The 20,048-nt window shown below is 34.7% G+C and overlaps 1 protein-coding gene across 1 annotated transcript in view; it reads left to right on the top strand.

Annotated features, from left to right (window-relative positions):
- Positions 1 to 20,048, top strand: part of LOC147067069 (phosphatidylinositide 4-phosphatase SAC2-like) — a 34,470-nt gene that overhangs the window by 305 nt on the left and 14,117 nt on the right. Inside the window, exons 2-10 of the mRNA XM_085953668.1 lie at positions 576 to 988; positions 2,969 to 3,220; positions 8,296 to 8,486; positions 11,435 to 11,607; positions 11,824 to 12,016; positions 13,897 to 14,062; positions 14,595 to 14,756; positions 15,178 to 15,248; positions 17,484 to 17,744. Of these exons, the coding sequence (XP_085809794.1) occupies positions 576 to 988; positions 2,969 to 3,220; positions 8,296 to 8,486; positions 11,435 to 11,607; positions 11,824 to 12,016; positions 13,897 to 14,062; positions 14,595 to 14,756; positions 15,178 to 15,248; positions 17,484 to 17,744 (1,882 nt within the window). The remainder of the gene's footprint in view (positions 1 to 575; positions 989 to 2,968; positions 3,221 to 8,295; positions 8,487 to 11,434; positions 11,608 to 11,823; positions 12,017 to 13,896; positions 14,063 to 14,594; positions 14,757 to 15,177; positions 15,249 to 17,483; positions 17,745 to 20,048) is intronic.

A 20,048-nucleotide genomic window follows, 5' to 3' on the forward strand; every position in this document is an offset into this window, starting at 1 on the left:
TCGTGGTGTTGTATGACAGAAACTCGTGAAATTAATATGCAATGTGTAATTACTGCAATTAGTCATCTATACAGACAGTTTTTATTGTATGTGTCAACTATGGATGTCAATAAATTGTAAACGATTACAATAATAATGAATTTAAAAGTTTAAACAAGATTTTACACAGTCTCATTTTGTCTGAAAAAAGATGTGAGGATTATTATACCCATTCTCCATTAAGTTCAGAACTGCTTCAGTAGTACCTACCTACCACACCTTGCTGTAATCAGTTTTAACATTATAATTAGGCAGATAACTGTTAAATAATCGATACACTATTGGATGTTATCACACTTTTGTGTAGAACTTATTTTGTTGATAACTAATGCCAGGACTACAATAGGCATAATATTATGTGCGAAGCTACCCAATCAAATATAAGTTTTTTTTTCATTGGCTCTACATGGTTTTTCCATGAAACACCACACTATATTCGGTGTTTTTGATCCCCTCCATCATACTTTGTCCGGAATGAATTCAAAAACTTTTTTCTGGAAATTTATTTTAACACCTTGAAAATATATTTTTTGTAGCATGGGATCTGTCAGGCATTCAGGATATAGAATGTCTTGGGACAACACACGCCATTGTCGGTAAAATTGAACACGATACCGTTTATGATCCTCGATTGATGATCGTGAAAGACTGTTCGCCTGTCGGAAATCTGTACGATGATCATATCATCTATAAAATAAAATCAATCTGTTTACTTACGCTGGGCAGCGAAGAGACAGAGCTCAACCTGTCGCCATGCAAAAAGCACTCCAGCGCCTCATCCTCCAAGACTTCTAGCACCGTAGAACTTGCCAAAGCGGGTAAAAAAGATGGCGCTAAAGGCTTATTTGAGAATTCTATGTTTGTCAACAAAACATGGGGGGCAGTGAAAAGTGCCGGAAACACAATTAAAAATACAACACAGCAGGCAGCAGCCATTGCTACATCTCAGGTAATTTAGAGCCAACTTGTCTATCATATTTTGTCTGTTTTCCTTGCTCGTCTAAAAGTCGTAAAGTCATGTAAACTCAGTCTTGTGTATCTGCTGCTAAGACATTCTCAGGCATAAACTACTGGTGATGCTTCACGTTTAAATCTAGGGCCTCATAATGCGCGTAATTACGACTGGATGTGGTGCATGACAGGTTGGTTTGGAGGGGTCTATATATTATGTTTGTGTTGTGCGTAATAATATGTTTGAGCCTTTCTTTGGAAAAATTGCATTATTCAGACCTGAAATCGTAATTATTAGTATTTAATCCTTTCGCCACGGATAGCACACCTGTTGTACCCTCATTATTTGGCCATTCGATATAATTAGCATGTTATTTAAATGTAATAATTAAATAGTAATTAAATGCTCCGCAGTGAAAAGGTTAAACATAATGCATCTGTTCAAAAATCATGTGACATGTGCTGTCCGTTGCCACTCTCATACTACTAGTGCCATCTGTTGTCATGATAACATGTATAGTGGATTATTTGAATCGATTTACCTAAAACTGGCATTATCACAGTAATGCTCTTTTTACGGAGAAGGATTTATTTGTTCCTTAATGATTTATAGTTAGTAAAACATCCATCATTCTATTTTGTAAACCTTGTAAATTCAACAACCCTTTCTTAGGAGACAGTAAAAACTGTTTTAATTTTCATTATTCAATGGAATTTTAAAATTTAAAAAATGAAAAAAAAAAGAAGAAAAACTCTCTGTACTCTGACAATGATTCCTAGTATTGAGATTTACAATTTTTTTTTCAAACAGGTGTTTTATTTTGTTTAGGTAGAACTCAGGAAAGGGTTAATTGTTAAACCACTCACTTTTTGACATTAATAGAGTGACACTTTAACAAACCTACTAAATTATTTAAATTTACTTTGAAAATCAGTTATCGATTCTCGCAACTTATAGACTTTGTTTTAGCACAAAATTGTGTTCAGCGGATCATTTTTTGCTTAACGTATTTGTTAATAAGCAAAATTGGTGCATATGGAGTGAGACTGATCCAGAAGAGACCCTACAGACTCCATTATATCCACAAAAATGCACCGTTTGGTTCGGTTTACACGCTGGTGGCATCATTAGACCCGCAACCATCGACTTATTGAAATCAAAATCTGGCAATAAGTTGATTTCGACAAATGGACCAGTCAATTGGCCTCCACAGTCGTGAACTTTGGCACCTCTGGATTATTTCCTGAAAAGCTACGTCAAGTCATTACTTTATGCTGATAAACTAGCAACAATTGACGTCTTTGGAAGCCAACATTTTTTGTGTTATTTGTGATATACGGCCAGCAGTGCTCGTGGTCCAAAATTGAATGTCGAGAATGCACTTTGTCAAGAACAACTGTGCCCAAAATTATTTCCAAAATTATATTTTTTTTTGATTAAAAGCTAATTTTTTGTAAAGAAAACATCTTTATATTTTATATACACAATTTAAGAGGTTTTTGTGGGTTGACTTTGAAATCTTTACATGTGTTTATGAGTTCAAGAATCTTACACTGAGTTATGCATTCGATAATATCATCGTATTTTATAATAATCTCATATTTTATCGAAATGGGATTTACAAGTTTTACAAGATAGACTGACGCATTGATAAATCTAAATGGTTTCTATTTCTAACAAACAATATAAATTATCTTTATTAAGAATTTAGTCATATGATAAGTTATGCAAAAGCCCTTTCCCTTCAAAATGGGATCATTACATGAATTATGCATCTGTTATCTTCAAAGAGATTTTTTTGGAAACATGGAGTGTCAACAATGAGAAGCAATTTGGCAATGTATCTCCATCGTCCGGTGTACTTTATTACACGAAAGTTTAAAACATCCATTTTATCACAATGTTTTTGTTAAAATACACCTTGCGTTATATAAAAGTAATAATATGTACCTACCAAGATATACATTCTCACTTCAGGTAAAGCAGACAGTCAACAAACGCCGTGATTCAAAGGAACGGGATCGGTTAGAACGAAGAATCACGGACGAGCTTCACAAAATCTTCGACGACACGGAAAGTTTCTATTTCTGTAGAACGGCTGACATAACCAGTTCTTTGCAACGTCTTGAGAAGGCGGGTGAAGGATGGGGCTCTCCCGGAAGGTGGGGGTACGCGGATGATCGGTTCTTCTGGAATAAGCATATGCTCAAGGATATTCTAGAAATTGGGGTTAGCAATCTATATTGTCATAATATATAAAGATGTACAAAGAGCTCCTTAAATTCACTAATGGTTATAAATTTAACACATAGTAAAGTTTTTTGAATTGACATTGTTTATACTAATTATTGTCATTATAAATCTCAATCCTTTCAGCTTTAAAAAAAATAGTGACCCTACAATCGTTTGGCAGTCGTGCAGTCATGCTATTTAACACATCTTGAGCGGGAAGGGTATTTCTACCCGCGCGCCGTACCGGTGCTCGTCGGCGGGACGGGTAGAAATACCTTTTACGCCGGCTCCACTTGAAGTGCGGGAAAGGTATTTCTACCCGATTATTGCATACGAATATTTTATGTCAACGGTTTGAAAATGTTTCAAACTACACACACATCTACAAAAAAAAATAATTTACCGTCGATTCATTTACTTACACACACACTCTTGCGCAGCCCAAATGAGAGCTTGTGCGTAATCAGGAAATTTGTTTAGAGTCACTAAATCAGCGAACTATATTTCTGTAGACGATAAGAATGCTAAAACTATATGCGTCTTCTTTTTACACTTGTTTATTTTTTGATGGGTGAGCAGGAAGACAACATTTTGTGAAATATCGATGTATTCTTTAAACATGGTTTGTTCGCTGTACTGTGAATGCGATTATATGTATATTTTTATGATGTGTGATAAATACATAGGCCTCCTTTTCATACTATAATATTATCCTTTGTGAGCGAGTGAAAAGACGACAATTTGTGATAGACGGAATGCATTCTTCGCACTTGTGTAAGTGATATTGTGCGGTGCGATAACGCTGGTATGCGAGCGGAGCAATAAATTATAACATAAGTGGAAACCAATGTTATTTAGATGTCTGTAATCTACTACGATCTATATTGAATATCAGTATTGAATTTTCAGTCTTGAAATACGGCGCTATAGAACGGGTGTGTTTTTACAAGTGAAATATATTTAAGTAATCGATATTTTATTTAATCTTTAAAAAATGGCTTCAGACAATTATGAAAGCGATGACGAAATATTTGCCGATAATTTGTCTGCCTATTCGGGTGAAGATTTACCAGAATTAGGCAGCGACAGTGATAGCGACAGCGATAGTGAAGAGTTCCCTCGCACGAGAAGGGTACCAGTGATACCGTTACAAATCAGTGATTCTGAAGACAGTGAAGTGGAGGAAGAGGAAGTCATGGAATGGTCTGAAATAGACAACCCACCGCATATTGAACCATTTTTAGGCAACGTTGGTATTTGCGTAGCACCAAACAATTCTGAAAATGTGATGGATATAGTTAGTTTATTTATTGGAGATGATTTACTTAGCATGATGGTAGAGGAAAGCAATCGATACCGCACACAAAATGAATCCCGAATCAAGAAAATGAAGAAATCTATCAAATGGAAGCCTGTAAATCTTGGTGAGATGAAAAAATTCCTCGGACTCATTTTGCTTATGGGACAAGTTCGAAAAGACACAAGAGATGATTATTGGTCTACTGATCCGAGTATAGAAACACCAATATATTCTAAAACAATGAGTCGTGATCGTTTTAGACAAATTTGGCAATCGTGGCACTTTTCAAATAACGATATCATTACGGATTCCAGCGATCGCCTTGAAAAGATTAGGCCAATTATGACATACCTAATACCGAAGTTTTCTTCGGTTTATAAGCCTCAAAGGGAACTTTCTTTAGATGAAGGTATTATACCGTGGCGGGGAAGACTTGTATTTAAAGTATATAATGCATCTAAGATAATAAAATACGGTATCCTAGTGCGCATGGTCAGTGAAGCCACTACGGGATACATCTGTAATATGCTCATTTACAGTGGGCAAGGAAGACCACTATTAGACACCATCCAATTGCTTCTTGGTCCGTATTTAAATTTGTGGCATCATGTCTATATGGACAATTATTATAATAGTGTAAAAACCAGTGAAGCACTTTTAGAAAATAAAATTAGGACGTGCGGAACAATGCGAATAAACCGAGGCTTCCCAGAATGTTTTAAACACGTCAATCTTAGTGCAGGACAGAGTATTTTCCGTCGGCGAAAGGATGTATTGTTACAACTCTGGAAATCAAAGAGAGATGTTCGAATGATTTCAACAATACATCCATCTACCATTTTAGAGAGTCACAACACCGATTGGAATACGAGACTACACATTTGGAAACCGCTATGTGTTATCGAATATAATAAATATATGAAAGGGGTTGACCGTGCGGATCAGTATCTCTCTTACTACTCGATCATACGAAGAACAAAAAAATGGACAAAGAGAGTTGTCATGTATTTGTTAAATTGTGCTTTTTTCAATTCTTTTAAAGTTTATAAAGTATTAAATCCGACCAAAAGGCTAACTTACAAACAGTTTTTGCGTAGTATAAGCAAATTTTGGATAGCCGACCATATCGTTGAAACCGACGCAATTTTGGAAGAAGCAGGGCCATCTACATCACGATTACCAAGAAGAGTGGGTAAAAGTGATCATCCTGGTAGGTTATCACTCGATATGAAGAAGCATCGAATGATAAAAATTGTTACAGATGGTAAAAAAAAATACCCACAAAGACAGTGTCGAGTGTGTTCGGTGCACAAAAAGAAAAGTTTGACTAGTTATATGTGTACATTTTGTGACGTCCCCCTACACAAGGGTGAGTGTTTTCATAAATATCATACTTTATCCAAATATTAGAATAATAATTTTTGTGCGGGAATTTATTTATAGTGAATGGAATATTTTTTACGAAACCTTCCTGTAAATATGTGATTAGCACCATGTACTTATGTTATTTTAAACAATTTGTTCTAAAAAGAAACACAGCACTGAGGAGCAATATATGGTGAGTGTGAATTCCAAATTTCATTTAAAAATAACCGATAGTTTGGAAGATAGAGCGATTTTTGTAAAATTCGATTTTATTTCAATTGCCGCTGGTTTTCGCCCGCTGCGTGTACCTGTGAATTTGTATTGAGGCCCGCGCAAAATGTGTTAACAAAGGTTGTTTGTAAGCTATTCGTTCAACTAGTATTTTTAAACTAGTGTGCCCCGAGTGTCCTATATAGAGCATAAGCCTGCACGCTTATTAGTCGGCCGGCCGGTTGCTAAGCAGTACCACACGCAGTCCGTATAGATTGTGTACTGTCCGGGTATAGAGAGGGATAAAGCGGGACTGTGGTTACCCCACCGACCGGCTGTTGATGGGCCATTGCGTCGAGTTACACCGGCCGGCCGTCTAATGGGCACTCATGCTAATAACATCAAACCTTCTAACAAATTACACATGTGACAACGATCGGCTGATATGCAACTAGCTGGGCGCAATTAAATGGTCTTTGTTTGTCAGTTCATCTAGTTTAGCACGACGATTTGTTAGCAGAGTGTCTACTCTCTCAGCCATTGGTGATTGCTTCATTTAACCGCTTCGTTTCCGGTCAACTGGGGTGTTTCTCACTTTGTTTATAAGGAGTGTCATGTCTATTTATTAGTATGTCAATTCTTGGCGTGCCATGTGAGTTTATTACACGGTCAAGTGTGACGCTTTAGTGACAAGGTTGAAAAACAGAATAAATTCAGGTGACGGAAAATACTTAGATGGGGTACATCAAAATTACTCATATATAAATTGATCTACTATCTACTACGAGGGTGGGTCAATAATTCCTTAGAAAAAAGCATTAAAACAGTTTTTATTTTTGTATTTTTTTTTTATTTCTCAACATAATCTTCTTGGAGCTCAATACACTTGGTAAGACGTTTCTCAATTTTTTTTAAACCGTCAGAAAAATAAGTTTTCGGAAGGTCCTCAAAATAAGCATTTGTCCGATCGATGACTTCTTCATTTGAAAAAAAACGTTGTCCACTTAGCCATTTTTTTAAGTTTGGGAAAAGGAAAAAGTCACTGGCGGCTACATCTGGCGAATACGGTGGGTGGTCGACCAATTCGAACTTCAATTCTTCAATTTTAGCCATTGATCGTAAACATGTGTGAACACGGGCATTGTCCTGATGAAAGAGGATTTTTTTCCTGTTTAAATGAGGCCGTTTTTCTTCAATTTTGTTTTTTAGCTGGTCCAATAAAGATGCATAATAATCCCCTGTTATTGTTTTTCCTTTTTCCAAATAGTCAACGAAAATAATTTCACGTGCATCCCAAAATACAGTAGCCATAACCTTACCAGCTAATTTTACGGTTTTCGCCTTCTTTGGACATGGTTTGCCTTCGCAATCCACTGCTTTGACTGTTCTTTCGTCTCGGGAGTATAGTGGTGTATCCATGTTTCATCTACAGTCACAAAGCGACGAAAAAATTCATCCGGATTGCGTTGCATGAGCGACAACAGGGCTTTAGAGGCCACCACCCTATTGCGTTTATTGTCGACTGTGAGCAAACGCGGCACCCATCTTGCAGAAATATTTTTCATGCCCAATTTGTCATGTAAAATAGAAATGACGCTTCCTTTTGAGATCCCTGTAACCTCAATTATCTCACTCAATTTTAATCTTCGGTCACTTAACACCATATCGTGGATTTTATTGATCATTTCTGGTGTAGTCACCTCTACAGGACGTCCTGAGCGTGGTTCATCCTTTGTTGATGTACGACCACGTTTAAATTCATTTAACCAGTTATAAATAGTTGCAAGTGAAGGAGCAGATATGCCGTGAACTAAATCCAACTCATTTTTTATTTCCTTTGCTGTTAACCCTTTTATATTAAAATGTTTAATAACAGCTCTAAACTCAATTTTCTCCTTTTTTTGTAAACAAGCAAATTTTTTTTTAAATGTACGAGAAACACACAACAACCCGACCAATCTGATTGAAACTTCGCAGCATACTGAATCGGTAGTGCCGCTGCATGAAAACAAACCGCTTACAGTACTAGTCGCGCCACCTGTCGGCTTTTCTAAGGACTAATTGACCCACCCTCGTATCATTGTTCAGTTAGAATTTGATTCGAAGGTCTTGTTACATATTGGATAGATAGACTAATACCATACGAACTTTCAGAGTGTAATTTAAATGATTTTTTGTGTTATAATTTTATATTCAGAGTCCCCTATGCGATCCGTGGGTAGTTCCAATCATTCAAGGACACGTCAAGGTCCGCCGTTGTGAAGTGGATGCCGGTGAATGTTCTCGCCACTTCAATACGGAGTCTTTGAGAGGAAAAACTGAAGAACAGAGAGAAGTCTTCACTCTCAGTTTGGTGTCTAGACGCTCAAGATACATGGCCGGCACAAGGTTGGTTTTTATGACAATTTGTGTATCCCGTTATTACGACACGATCATCCATTTTTTTTGACATCCATAATAGCTCATAATCATCTGATCTATCCTCGGACCATATTGACCAAAGAGTTTGGACTATGGGTAGTCCTAGAGGGAATCATATGAACTTTTTGTTTTTCGACATTATGGTACACATTCCAGAAATAATTTTGTATGATTGAATTTATAACTATTGAACGATTGGCGGCTCTCGTGGTGCAGTGGGTAAGGCGCTGGCCTTCCACCCGAGAGTTCTGGGTTCGATTCCCGGTCATGACAAAAACATTTATGTGTTTTTCTCAAAGCCTGGGTGTTTGTGATTGTTCAAAAATTACTAACAACCACCTTGTACGAAAAAACAAGGACATGGTTATTAATAATTCTAAAAAAAAAAAAAAACTATTGAACGATTATTATTTTCTGCATTGGCAGTATTGTCAAAAAAATTTTTTAGGCTTGTAACACTAATGCAAGGATTTTTTTCACATTGACCCATATTCATTCATAGAAGAAGGTTATCTCCAACATCTTTGGTATTGACAATATCGAATAATATTGTATTCGGACTGTACTCTGTGGGAACAATTAATTATACTTATATCTTGATACCGCCTAAACCATGGCATCCTCAGAGGATCCAAGGCCATGAGGCCTGAATCATCATTGGGCTGATTCATGCAAACATGAACAGATCGACTGCGAGGCAAATTTCTAGCCCGTAAGCTTAGATGTATGGAAATTTATAGTCACCCTTTTGCAAGTTCAACAAAATTTAATAGGTAGAATCAGTCTAGCCCTTAATATAAAGAAAATCCTGCATTTTTTTATACCTACATTAATTCTATAAGCAAGCCAAGTAAAACCTAGCGTCATTATATATTCTATACTTAGTCAATTTTAAAAAGCTGTAATTTTAAAGCCAGTCAATAGCAAACGATTTTGTAGTTACCTATATAACTTAAAACAATTGCCAGCACAATATTTTATAGGGTGTTCATCCAAAATTTTCGAATGCGATTTTACGCCAGATATATAATACGCCCGTATAATTGCGTTCATCCAAATTTAGTACATAAGCATCTCGCCGAACCCGAAAACCTAATGCCCCTCTACCATAAGTTTAGCGAACCGATTGCTAAATTCGGCAGAGTCCATTTTTGACAGATCGCAACTGACAGCCCGCGTTTGTTGATAATTGTCATAGGTACTTGTTTTCTTCCGTATTTCATTATGATTCAGTGTATTATTTTGATTATTGTCTAATGGTACTATCTATTTTACAATTGATTCTATAATTGGTGCTTCATTTTATTCAATCATGAATGTTTTATTTATAGGTAGTAAACTTTGCTTTCGTAGATAAAGCTAATCTACAATGCCGCAAATTTCGTAAAAGAGGCGACGCTTTCAAATTTAAGAGTCTCGTTAGTAAATACACATCAGACGCAGATTCATGAAATCAAATAAATACAAGTAATATAATATTTTGAACTCAATTCACATGATTATGCTGGAATCGATTTATGCATAATAATTATATGGTAGGTAGGTAGGTATACTATCACGATAACCATTTACTTTCATTTGTTTATATTGTAATGATTATTTATTCAATAACGTTTATTCGGCATTCGGATTATCCGGCCATAATGTAGTATTAATCGAAAAATAAAAGAAATAATATGAAAGTAAATGTAATAGCGAGTTCAAAATATATGGACCACTAGGGATATCTAGCGGCAAAATGTGAGAAATTGTCATTTATTTGACAGTTAAGTGCCCATAGACATCAAAAACTGACCATAGAGAAAAAATATTTTTCTGTTTTAATATAAGGAATACTTGTTTCAAATAGGCGCGCATGTACAAACACCGTTATGTGAATAGAGCATAATGGAACACGGCGGCGCCCGTATATACAAATCCGAAGCTAAGTGGGTGAACACTCGACAAGTTTTATTACGGCAATAAACGGTTTCGGCGTAAGGTGAGACCGTCATAAACCATTCGGTTCGGCTTATTTCCATGGAAACCCTATTAGATGCCAAAAATAGTAATTATTAAAACCTATCATTTTTTAATATTATTACCTAAATTTCATCCAATTTTGACCAATAGGTATTAAATTCGTACACTTACCTATATAAATTTTGGAAGCAAAGTTCCCAGCCATACAATGTACCTAATACCTAGAATATCTGATTTGAGATTATTTTGAAAAAATATGTATTTGTGTACCTAGTTCAAATATTTCAAAATATGTACCTACCTAGCAAAGAAATCCAGCCCCTTCCAAAGCAGGTAGGTACCTAAAAAAGGTTGGGTTGACTATTTCTGTGGTGAGGAGAAATTCTCAGAAATAGGAGATCCAAGGTACCTACCTACAAGCCAGGTACATATTATGCAGTGTTTTTGTCATTTTTCAGTGACAGAATTTGTAGGTTTTATTTTATTCTTGCCTCCTGCTCTCCAAAAAGGTTGATTCATTCGGTTTTTGGTCTCTACTCTCTGCAGACGTCGGCCGCGGCCGCTGGCGTCACCCGCCATTTTAAATTTAATTATTTTTTTTTTTTAAATATTTTCTACGCTGTACTACTTGACTGTAAATGTATTCCGACAAATAAACGCCCTGTTTTCGCCTATAATTCCGCGTTGTCAATCAACATAAGCATGTCCCCGAAAGAAGCCAGCAGACGATATCACCATAACATGACCCATCATCATCAGGGGGGTCCAGCGCATCATCCTACACCCCCCCCCCTTTCGGGGGTGACAATATACTATCATTGTTTTTTGACCGATAAAACATTTATACATGTAGAATTTTAAATTTAGTCGATTTGTTTACAAACAAGAAATTAAACAAAATTGTTTCTATACAATACCAGATTGAAACTACCACAATTTTAAATATTTTTCAGATACAAACGTCGCGGAGTTGACGACAATGGCTATGTAGCAAATTATGTAGAAACAGAACAGTCTCTCGTTCACCGCTCGCATAGAGTTTCATTTCTACAAGTGAGAGGCTCTGCACCGCTTTATTGGAGTCAGCCAGGACATAAATACAGACCGCCACCGAGGCTCGATAAAGGTAAAAAATAATAAGACAATAATATATTCCATATATTTTTCAGACTTGGCTCCCAAAGATACACAAAATCCACTTATACATTATCTTGTCCCTTAAGAATACGTCGACTCTGTACTTGTGTTCTATGTCTTCCTGTTATGTTTTTATATTAATTATTCCATAGATTATTTTTGTTACTAATATTTCCTTCTGTAAATTATTTGTGTTTTATAATAGGTGAACAAGAAACTCAGGTAGCTTTTGATAAACATTTTGACAAAGAGAAAGAAATCTACGGACCAGTTTGCATTGTCAATCTGGTGGAGCAAGCCGGCCGCGAGAAGGTCATCTGGGATGCTTATACCAATCATGTTTACACCTATAACTCTCCTGATATTGTATATGCCACGTTTGACTTCCATGAGTATTGGTAAGTACTTTTAATTCTTTATTACATTTAGTTAGGCTAAGGCCACATAGGCAGGTGCCTTGCTTGGTGGGTACGTGGTAGGTGACATATCCTAGCGAACGGACCCACACTATACTATCGCAATGACCACACTGCACGCTTCATGCCTTGCTACGTGATTATTAGTCAACTTGTGAGTCTCCCGGCGAACAAACGTGTTGGTTATTTTTATTGTGTTACCTAGTGATTTTGCAAGATGGCGGATGTTTCTTCAGTATGACAAACGTCAAACACCGTATATTTTGAGGTTATGAATAATGACGCATGGGATGAATTGACATTATGTACCCAACATGTTCGAATTTGAGACTTTCGAAATTTTAAACTTAAATTGTCTTTGAGAAGTAGCTTTCTGGTTAGTTTTGAGAGTGACACATCGTTGTTGAATTGAGCGCTCCCAAATGTCAAATGAATTTGTACCTAAGCACGTAGCGTGCAATGTGGCAGTAGTGTTTTTAGTAGACAAGCATAGCACTTAGCTCAGCACTAGCGAAGCACCTACCTATGTGTCCGAAGCCTTAGAGATAGTCCAAGCGAGTTTAATAAGTTTAAGTTTAACCAAGGTTCTATAAGAATTCATAAAAATTTGCAAAAAAAGTAAAGAAGCATCCGAAGATGTGTATAAATTCTAGGGAATAAAAGTACTCTTTTAATATTTTTTTAAAAGTTTTAATTACTATTTATTAACCCTAATAGTACGAGGGCTTAGTGTCAAACAACACTATCTACAAAAGTGCAACTTTACAGGAGAGCCAAAAATCGTTATTTTAGATTCTTGTAACTTTACAAGGGAAATGTTTATTTAAAACCTAATGTTAGTGTTTTATAATTTATTGTGTATTGTACATTTATCTTGCTTATGATGATGTTAAAATTTATAGGGATAGTTTTAAAAAAATATGAAAACAAGGGTAACTTATGTAATTAGCGTTAAACTTTACTGACGATTTAATAAGAAATTAGAAAAGATTGACATAACGTTGTTTGACTATCATGTAGCCGTAAATGTAAAATAACGTTATCTCAAAAAAAAAAAAAAAAACACTTTTTTGTAGATAACGTTGTCTGACTTTAAGCACTCGAGTTGTAACGTCCCTTTCAGGTAGGTAGGTTTGAGGTGGCACATACTAAGGCGATGGCATGACTTTTTTTTTGCGAATGAGCTGTAGACGTTTGTGAATGTATATATCAGATTTTATTTAGCATGTATCTGTTTATGAAAAGTACGCTCAAAATGACAAAAGTACCTGCTTCATCATCAAGTGTTTCATTGAATATGAAAAAATTCTATTTTTGATATGTGATCAAGAATTATGTAGTAGCAAAGGAATATAATCTGAATCGTCTGTTTTTTATTTATTTTATACGATTATTTTTTGCACCTAATTCAAAGTGGAGTGTGATTGGAGTAGATGATCTGATAATATGAAACCATTAAATTAAAAATAATAAAATGTATGTCTATTCTAGTATAATAATTTTCAACACTTCTATCCACTGCGGCCCGTGATACGTGAACAATTAGAAAATGGTTAAATTAACCCTTCTGTCAAACAGGTGTGCACCATTGGTTTAAGGTTTAAGTTGTGTCAATGTCTACTGCTCTACATATCTATTTATTAATTTACTCTGGTATGTGTTGTCAGCCAGTAGAGGTTCTCTGACATTTTACAATATGGTTAAGGGTTACGCCGAACATAATAGATTTGGAATCATTGCTCTTATGGGTTTTACATATTCACATAATGTTTATTCAATTAAAACGTGTCATCAGAGGGATGTTTGAGCAACCAATCCAGAAATAGTGATTTATCTTCTTTTAAAATATTTATGTCTTACAGCCGAGGGATGCATTTTGAAAATGTTTCTCTATTGGTGAATGCTCTCACTGACATAATCGCCGACATGGGATACTGCTGGCGGGATCCCCAGGGTTACATCTGTCGGCAAAATGGAGTCTTCAGAGTCAACTGTATTGATTGCCTTGATAGGACCAATGTTGTTCAGGTATGTTTTTATGTAATGAGATATCTACATCATTTTTATTTAACTTTGACAATTAAAAGAGACAAAATGGAATTGAATTTTAGTATATATTCATGTTAATTAATTTGGATTTCATCCAAAGATTTTACAAAAAAGTTATCTAGAAGATGACGCCAAAATATACGAAAGTGACACTTTAAAAAGATTATTAAGACTGATAATTAAATGCCCACGATGGTCTAGTAGTTACACGTCATGCTTATAATGTTCTGGGTCTTGGATTCGGATCCTGGATCTGGCAAATTCACATGTTATTTTTCAGTGTGTGTTTGGACCCAGAGTACGGACCCAATATGTTGAGCAAGTGGCTAACATCCATTTCTCGTAAAAAAACAAATATAGTATGTTAAAACAACCACCACACCGTGGTGGTCCATATGATCTTCTTAGTATCGAACATGGTTTCAAAAAGATTAATTTGGTTGAAGGATTGGACACTTTATCTGGAGTACTTGAAAAATGATGGATTGATTATGGTGGTTTTTCTTTCCAGACTGCTCTGGCTAAGGCGGTGCTGAAGCTGCAAGTGACTCGGCTGGGACTGTCAGGCCCCGACTGGCCGCTGCCCGCTGCCTTGCGAGTTGCCCTCCACGAACTGTGGGCTGACAACGGAGACATCATCAGTCGACAGTATGCTGGAACCAATGCCCTCAAGGTCATTTCACCGCTCTCTCAATGCCGATGATCAGCCTATTGTGTGCCTTTTTATAGGCATTTTATGTACATTTAATATGTTGCGTTGAACACTAAGACCAGCTCACAAATCTGCTGCGTGATCAAAAGCACGAAAAAAGTGCTCACCAGTTGAGGAGTGTAAAGACTACTCACACATTCGACCTCGGCTCTAAAACATCATGGATATGTCACACATAACAAAAAACTGATAATCAGAAAGCCTTGATGTACAAACGTGTAATAATTATGCCTACTTCTGATTTTAATTTATTGTACAGTTATCCCAATTTTTACATGAACAGCTGTTCTACTATAACATATTATTATTGTGATGAGGTGGTTGAATTATATTTTTATTTCAAAGTAACCTTGATCATAACTTGTCACATTATACTCTTCAGGGGGACTACACGAGAACAGGAGAGAGGAAATTCACTGGCATTATGAAGGACGGCATGAATTCGGCAAATCGGTAAGATGTTATTTTTAAATCTATATGTAAAACAACCAACATACATACATGATACATTTTATACAGTTATGAGGGTGTTCTACTTGCCTAGTTGGTATTTTGCTATGTTTTTAAAATGTATGTATCATTTCTGTCATATCGATGGGTGATTAACACAAAAACATATCAACTGATACATTTTTGTGTTTATGGATTTTTTTCTGACAGTCTGGAAAACGTATCGCCTTGTTTTTTAACTGTCAAACTGTGTCTTTTTCATTTTGAAGTTATTTTACAGAGTTTTTTCTCAAGAAATAATACATAAAAATAAAAAGACAATATTTGGTAACTCAAAAACATAGGATGATAACCCATTTTTTATAAATAATAAACATCAGGTATGATAAATCTCTAAAAACTTTTCATTGTATTGAAAGGGAAAAAAATCATTCCTCTGCATAAAAAAAACTTTATTATCTATACTAGTTTTGCTAAAAAGTCGAATCTGAAAAAAAAACATTTTTTTTGCTCATTAAAAATTGTATTAGGTAATAACAAACTGTAAAGACAATTTGAAAATTTATTGGTAAGACATAAACGTAAGTGGTTATTTTTAAACAATATTTAAACAACAGTATTTTTGAAGTTATATTTCTTTTGGCGCGTTTGGGAAAATAAATCAGAGTGTATTTTTGACATGTGAAACCGTGAAATTTGTGATGTAACGCATTTGGCGTGTGACGGAAGTTGCAACACAATTTATTATTATGATTATTTGTGCGCGTTTGTTGAAGTTATTCATTCTTCTAACTATTATAACATTCTACACTGTTAATTTATATTTATAAAACTTTATTTATATTGTACTGTATATTTATTTTTCATTGTAAAGATTGTGTATCAAGATTTGAGGCTATATTTATGTAAGTATTATTTGTGAGTAAAATTATATATCAATAAATAAATAAATTTTGTGAATGTTGAGTTGGTAAATAATTCAAACAATGGTATGTTGTAAATTCACAATATTTAGACACTTCATACACAAAAATACATATTTTTACAGTTTAGGATAATATTTGTCATATATCCCATGTCAATTTATTTAATAGCGGTTTATAATAATTGAAGAAAATAATAATTATTATGTTTCATCACAAATGTTAAACCATTAAATAGGCTGTTTTACTTTTGATTTGTAATAAATTATTATTGTTAACGAAAATAGTTGTACAGTCAGTCATCTGTTTAAGCAAAGATGGTCGAAATAGCGGTTTGCTAAATTTTTCAAACACATGTTTTGAGATTTTTTTCTTCCATAGTAGTTACATTATGCAATAATATTATTGCTGACGGTACTTATTATACGGTATTATGCGTACGGTTTTGTTATTTTTTTGTTTTGTTACGCCAAAGAAGTATAACTTCTAACATGCGTACGTAAGTGCGCACACCGATTTTTTAAATATAGATCATCAAAATTACATTCTGTTTTTTAATTTATTTAAAAGAGAAATGATTATACTTTAAGAAGTTGAAAATTTCATCTTTCTATTATTCTTAGTTTTGTTAAAAAAACCTCTTAAAACAAAAAATAAGTTTGTTTTGCCTCTGAAAAATCGACTTTTTGTAGATAAGTTTTTGTGTAATACACCCATCGATATTAAAATGACCTCATGAAATGTGTAGAATTGTTTCAATAAAATAATTGACATTACGGCAACAATATTGTTCAGTTTGGTGCGTCTCGTATCTTTTGAAGGGAATGCACACAAAATTATTTTGTCTAAACCCAACAGCATATAAACTATAACATGAAGTGTCTTTGTCCAACAATAGAAATGTAATAAGTAATTATTATGTAATTTTTCTAGATCCACATCATAGGACACTATTTTGTAGGCAGTTTTTTCTTATAGATATTATGTTATTTTTTATTTTGCAGCTAAAAGATATAGAAAATTTAGATTAACAGCATATTATATATGTATGTATAGCTTAAGTGGCCGGCCCGTTCATATTGCAGCATACTGTACGATGCAACTGCAATCAACCTAGTTGTACAGTTTATTATATTCCGTTAAAACGCATATTGCTCTTACAATAAATTAGCTGTACAACATATTGTAATGTGAATGGCTAGTTAATATTAAAGAATAAAATATCATATCTGAGTGCTTAAAAGCCAGCACATGTCGATTTGTCTTTGAGAACACTTCTGCATGTGTATGTGTTTGTCTTTGGTGTCCCACGCAGATATTATATCCAGCATTTCGTGGACAACTTCCGTCAGTGTTGCCTCGACTTACTGCTCGGAGTTCCCCTCAGCGATACAGTGTTGGACCGAGAACTAGATATGTTGAATGATTTGAAGACTGTCGGTAATATCGCTTGCGATGCAATCGTCCCGGCCATCATTGAATTGCCTCCCCAGACCCAAAATGAAATTCCACCGTATTATGTGCAGGCTTTGAGGGACGAAATGCTGTTCATGAATGTCGCCTATGGCTTATCAAGGTCAGTGGCGTTTATAGGATGTTACGACACGAGAGTCTATTAACCTCTACAGAATATAGAATGGTGGAATGTGGTTTTATTAATACACTTGCTTTTAGGATGGCTATATCCTGAATTGTGTTTTTGTACATGTTTGAGTTATACAAGTATTATGTACATCATGGCGATTGTCTACTATTTATTATTCAAAATGCGGCTGCTGATTTGTTGAATAATGCTTTTATTTGCTTCAACATTATTTATATTGTAAAGATTGTTTAATTAATAATTAAATATGTGCCAAAGTAAGTAGGAAGGCTTGTAATATATATTTGGATTGTATTTAAGCTTATTAATGTCAATGTTTTGAAATATAGATCTACATCTGTGATAGTTTAATTCCCAGAATCGTCGCATATTGAAATCACGTGAGTATTCGTTTTTGAACTACCGATAAAGGCAATTATTATCAGTTATTGGGACGGTAATGGATATATGCGTGTGCACTTTGGCATTGGAATGTGCAATCAAAATTTAGATCAACGTACATATTATTATTAACATCATATTTTGAACAAATGTAGACATAGCTTATGATGAACACTAATATTGACAAATTGCAAAGATTCAATACAGTTTGACAGATGATGTGTGTGATCGATAGCTGAAGAATTGCAGATTATTCGAGAAACAGTTTGGGTAATGTTAACTGAAGAATCCGGGATGAGAAAGATTTCGCGAAGATGTAAACGATGCGCCAAATCGCAGTGCCAGTCACAGAGAGACTTTCTGCAAAAAAGCAATTACCTGTTAACTGATAGCTCACTGTGATTTACGGCAATTCCCAATATTAAAAGCAAGATTATTTTGAAAGGACGAAGATTTTCTAATATAATTGACATCCATCAGAATGTGAGAGATGTATTTAACAGTATTCCTGAAAATGATTTCAAAGCTTAGAGTAATAATATAAAGAGATTGTGTATTGTTTAGGTATATGAGGCCGTGTTTCCTGTGTAAACCTCAATTTTATTATTCTTAACTATGAAACGTTATACCAATATGTTGCTTCTTACTACGGCTACCAAATTTAAACACAACCATATTTTCTACTAAATTAACTAAAATGAATTTCTACTAACTTCACAAAAACAATAAATTTCAGCAATTGTGTTCACAGTTTTTGAATGACTGGAATCATCCAAACCAATATTTACCGGCGACGTGTACAAAAAATATTTAATTCAGCCGTAGAAATTATATTTTACTCTAACACATATTGCGGAGAATATGCGTGCCAAATGCTTTCTCACTCGCACTTATGGTTCATTTTAGTTCAGGCCTTGGTTGAAAGTTTGCTTTCAGAAACGGGAACGTCTTAAGTCAGTGTGTATGTCAGTGGCGAAGGGTGCCTGTTGAAGGTAGGTGGCTGTGGTAGATAAAAGTTCTAGGACAGCCATATTTAGAGTAGGTAGTTGAATATGATTTTTTTCATCTTTTGTATCTTACTGAACATAAAATATTATATTTTAAAAAGACAACGGGCACTAAAATAAATGTTAAAGAAAAGTAATGGCTAACCAGGATTTGAACTCGGACTAGAAAATTGTACTATCACGGTTGGTAGTCGGGCAGTTGGACCGTGGAACAGTTTAGTATAGGGTCCGGCACGCTGAAATGAATGTTACAAAAATTACATGTCTGTAAGTATTGGCTTAAATTCTTACTGCCTCGGGTCACGCGATAGTATGACACTGGTTTTGAGATTGTGTGTGTGTGTTTTTTATAATACGTGTGTAATCTTATGTGTGAATTGTACTAAATTAGTTGAAGCCTTTGTTTGATTGTGTTAGTGACGTTAGTGTAATAGCTTCTTACGTATTAGTGCCAATAGTTACATGTCCGTCTAGTTAAGCAAGCCGGCAGTCAATTTATAATACATCTACAGACAGATATCGTTGGCAAATTATATCATTTTTGTAGAATATAAAATAATGAAGTTATTATTTAAATATGCTAATAGTCAATTAAAAAATATTTTTCTTAACCACTTACCAGTTAGATTTTGGTGAAAAAGAGTGTCTAAAAATTGTCAGATATTTTTTTAAACATTTTTTAAACAATTTATTAAAAATTTTAATTTTACGTTTGTTTTACTTTTTTTCACATTAAATTAACACTTTTTACAATATTTACGATGTTTGAAATTTTATGAAAAATGTCAAATTTTCTTTTAACGTTTTATTATAATTTTTTTTACATGTTTTTTTTACATTTTATCACAACAGATATGTAGGTTTACAATGACTTAAATTTTACGGAAAT

This window comes from Rhyacophila brunnea, unplaced genomic scaffold (assembly GCF_057557595.1).
Source record: "Rhyacophila brunnea isolate RB1 unplaced genomic scaffold, BYU_Rbru_1.0 scaffold_4, whole genome shotgun sequence".
NCBI classification, from domain to species: domain Eukaryota; kingdom Metazoa; phylum Arthropoda; class Insecta; order Trichoptera; family Rhyacophilidae; genus Rhyacophila; species Rhyacophila brunnea.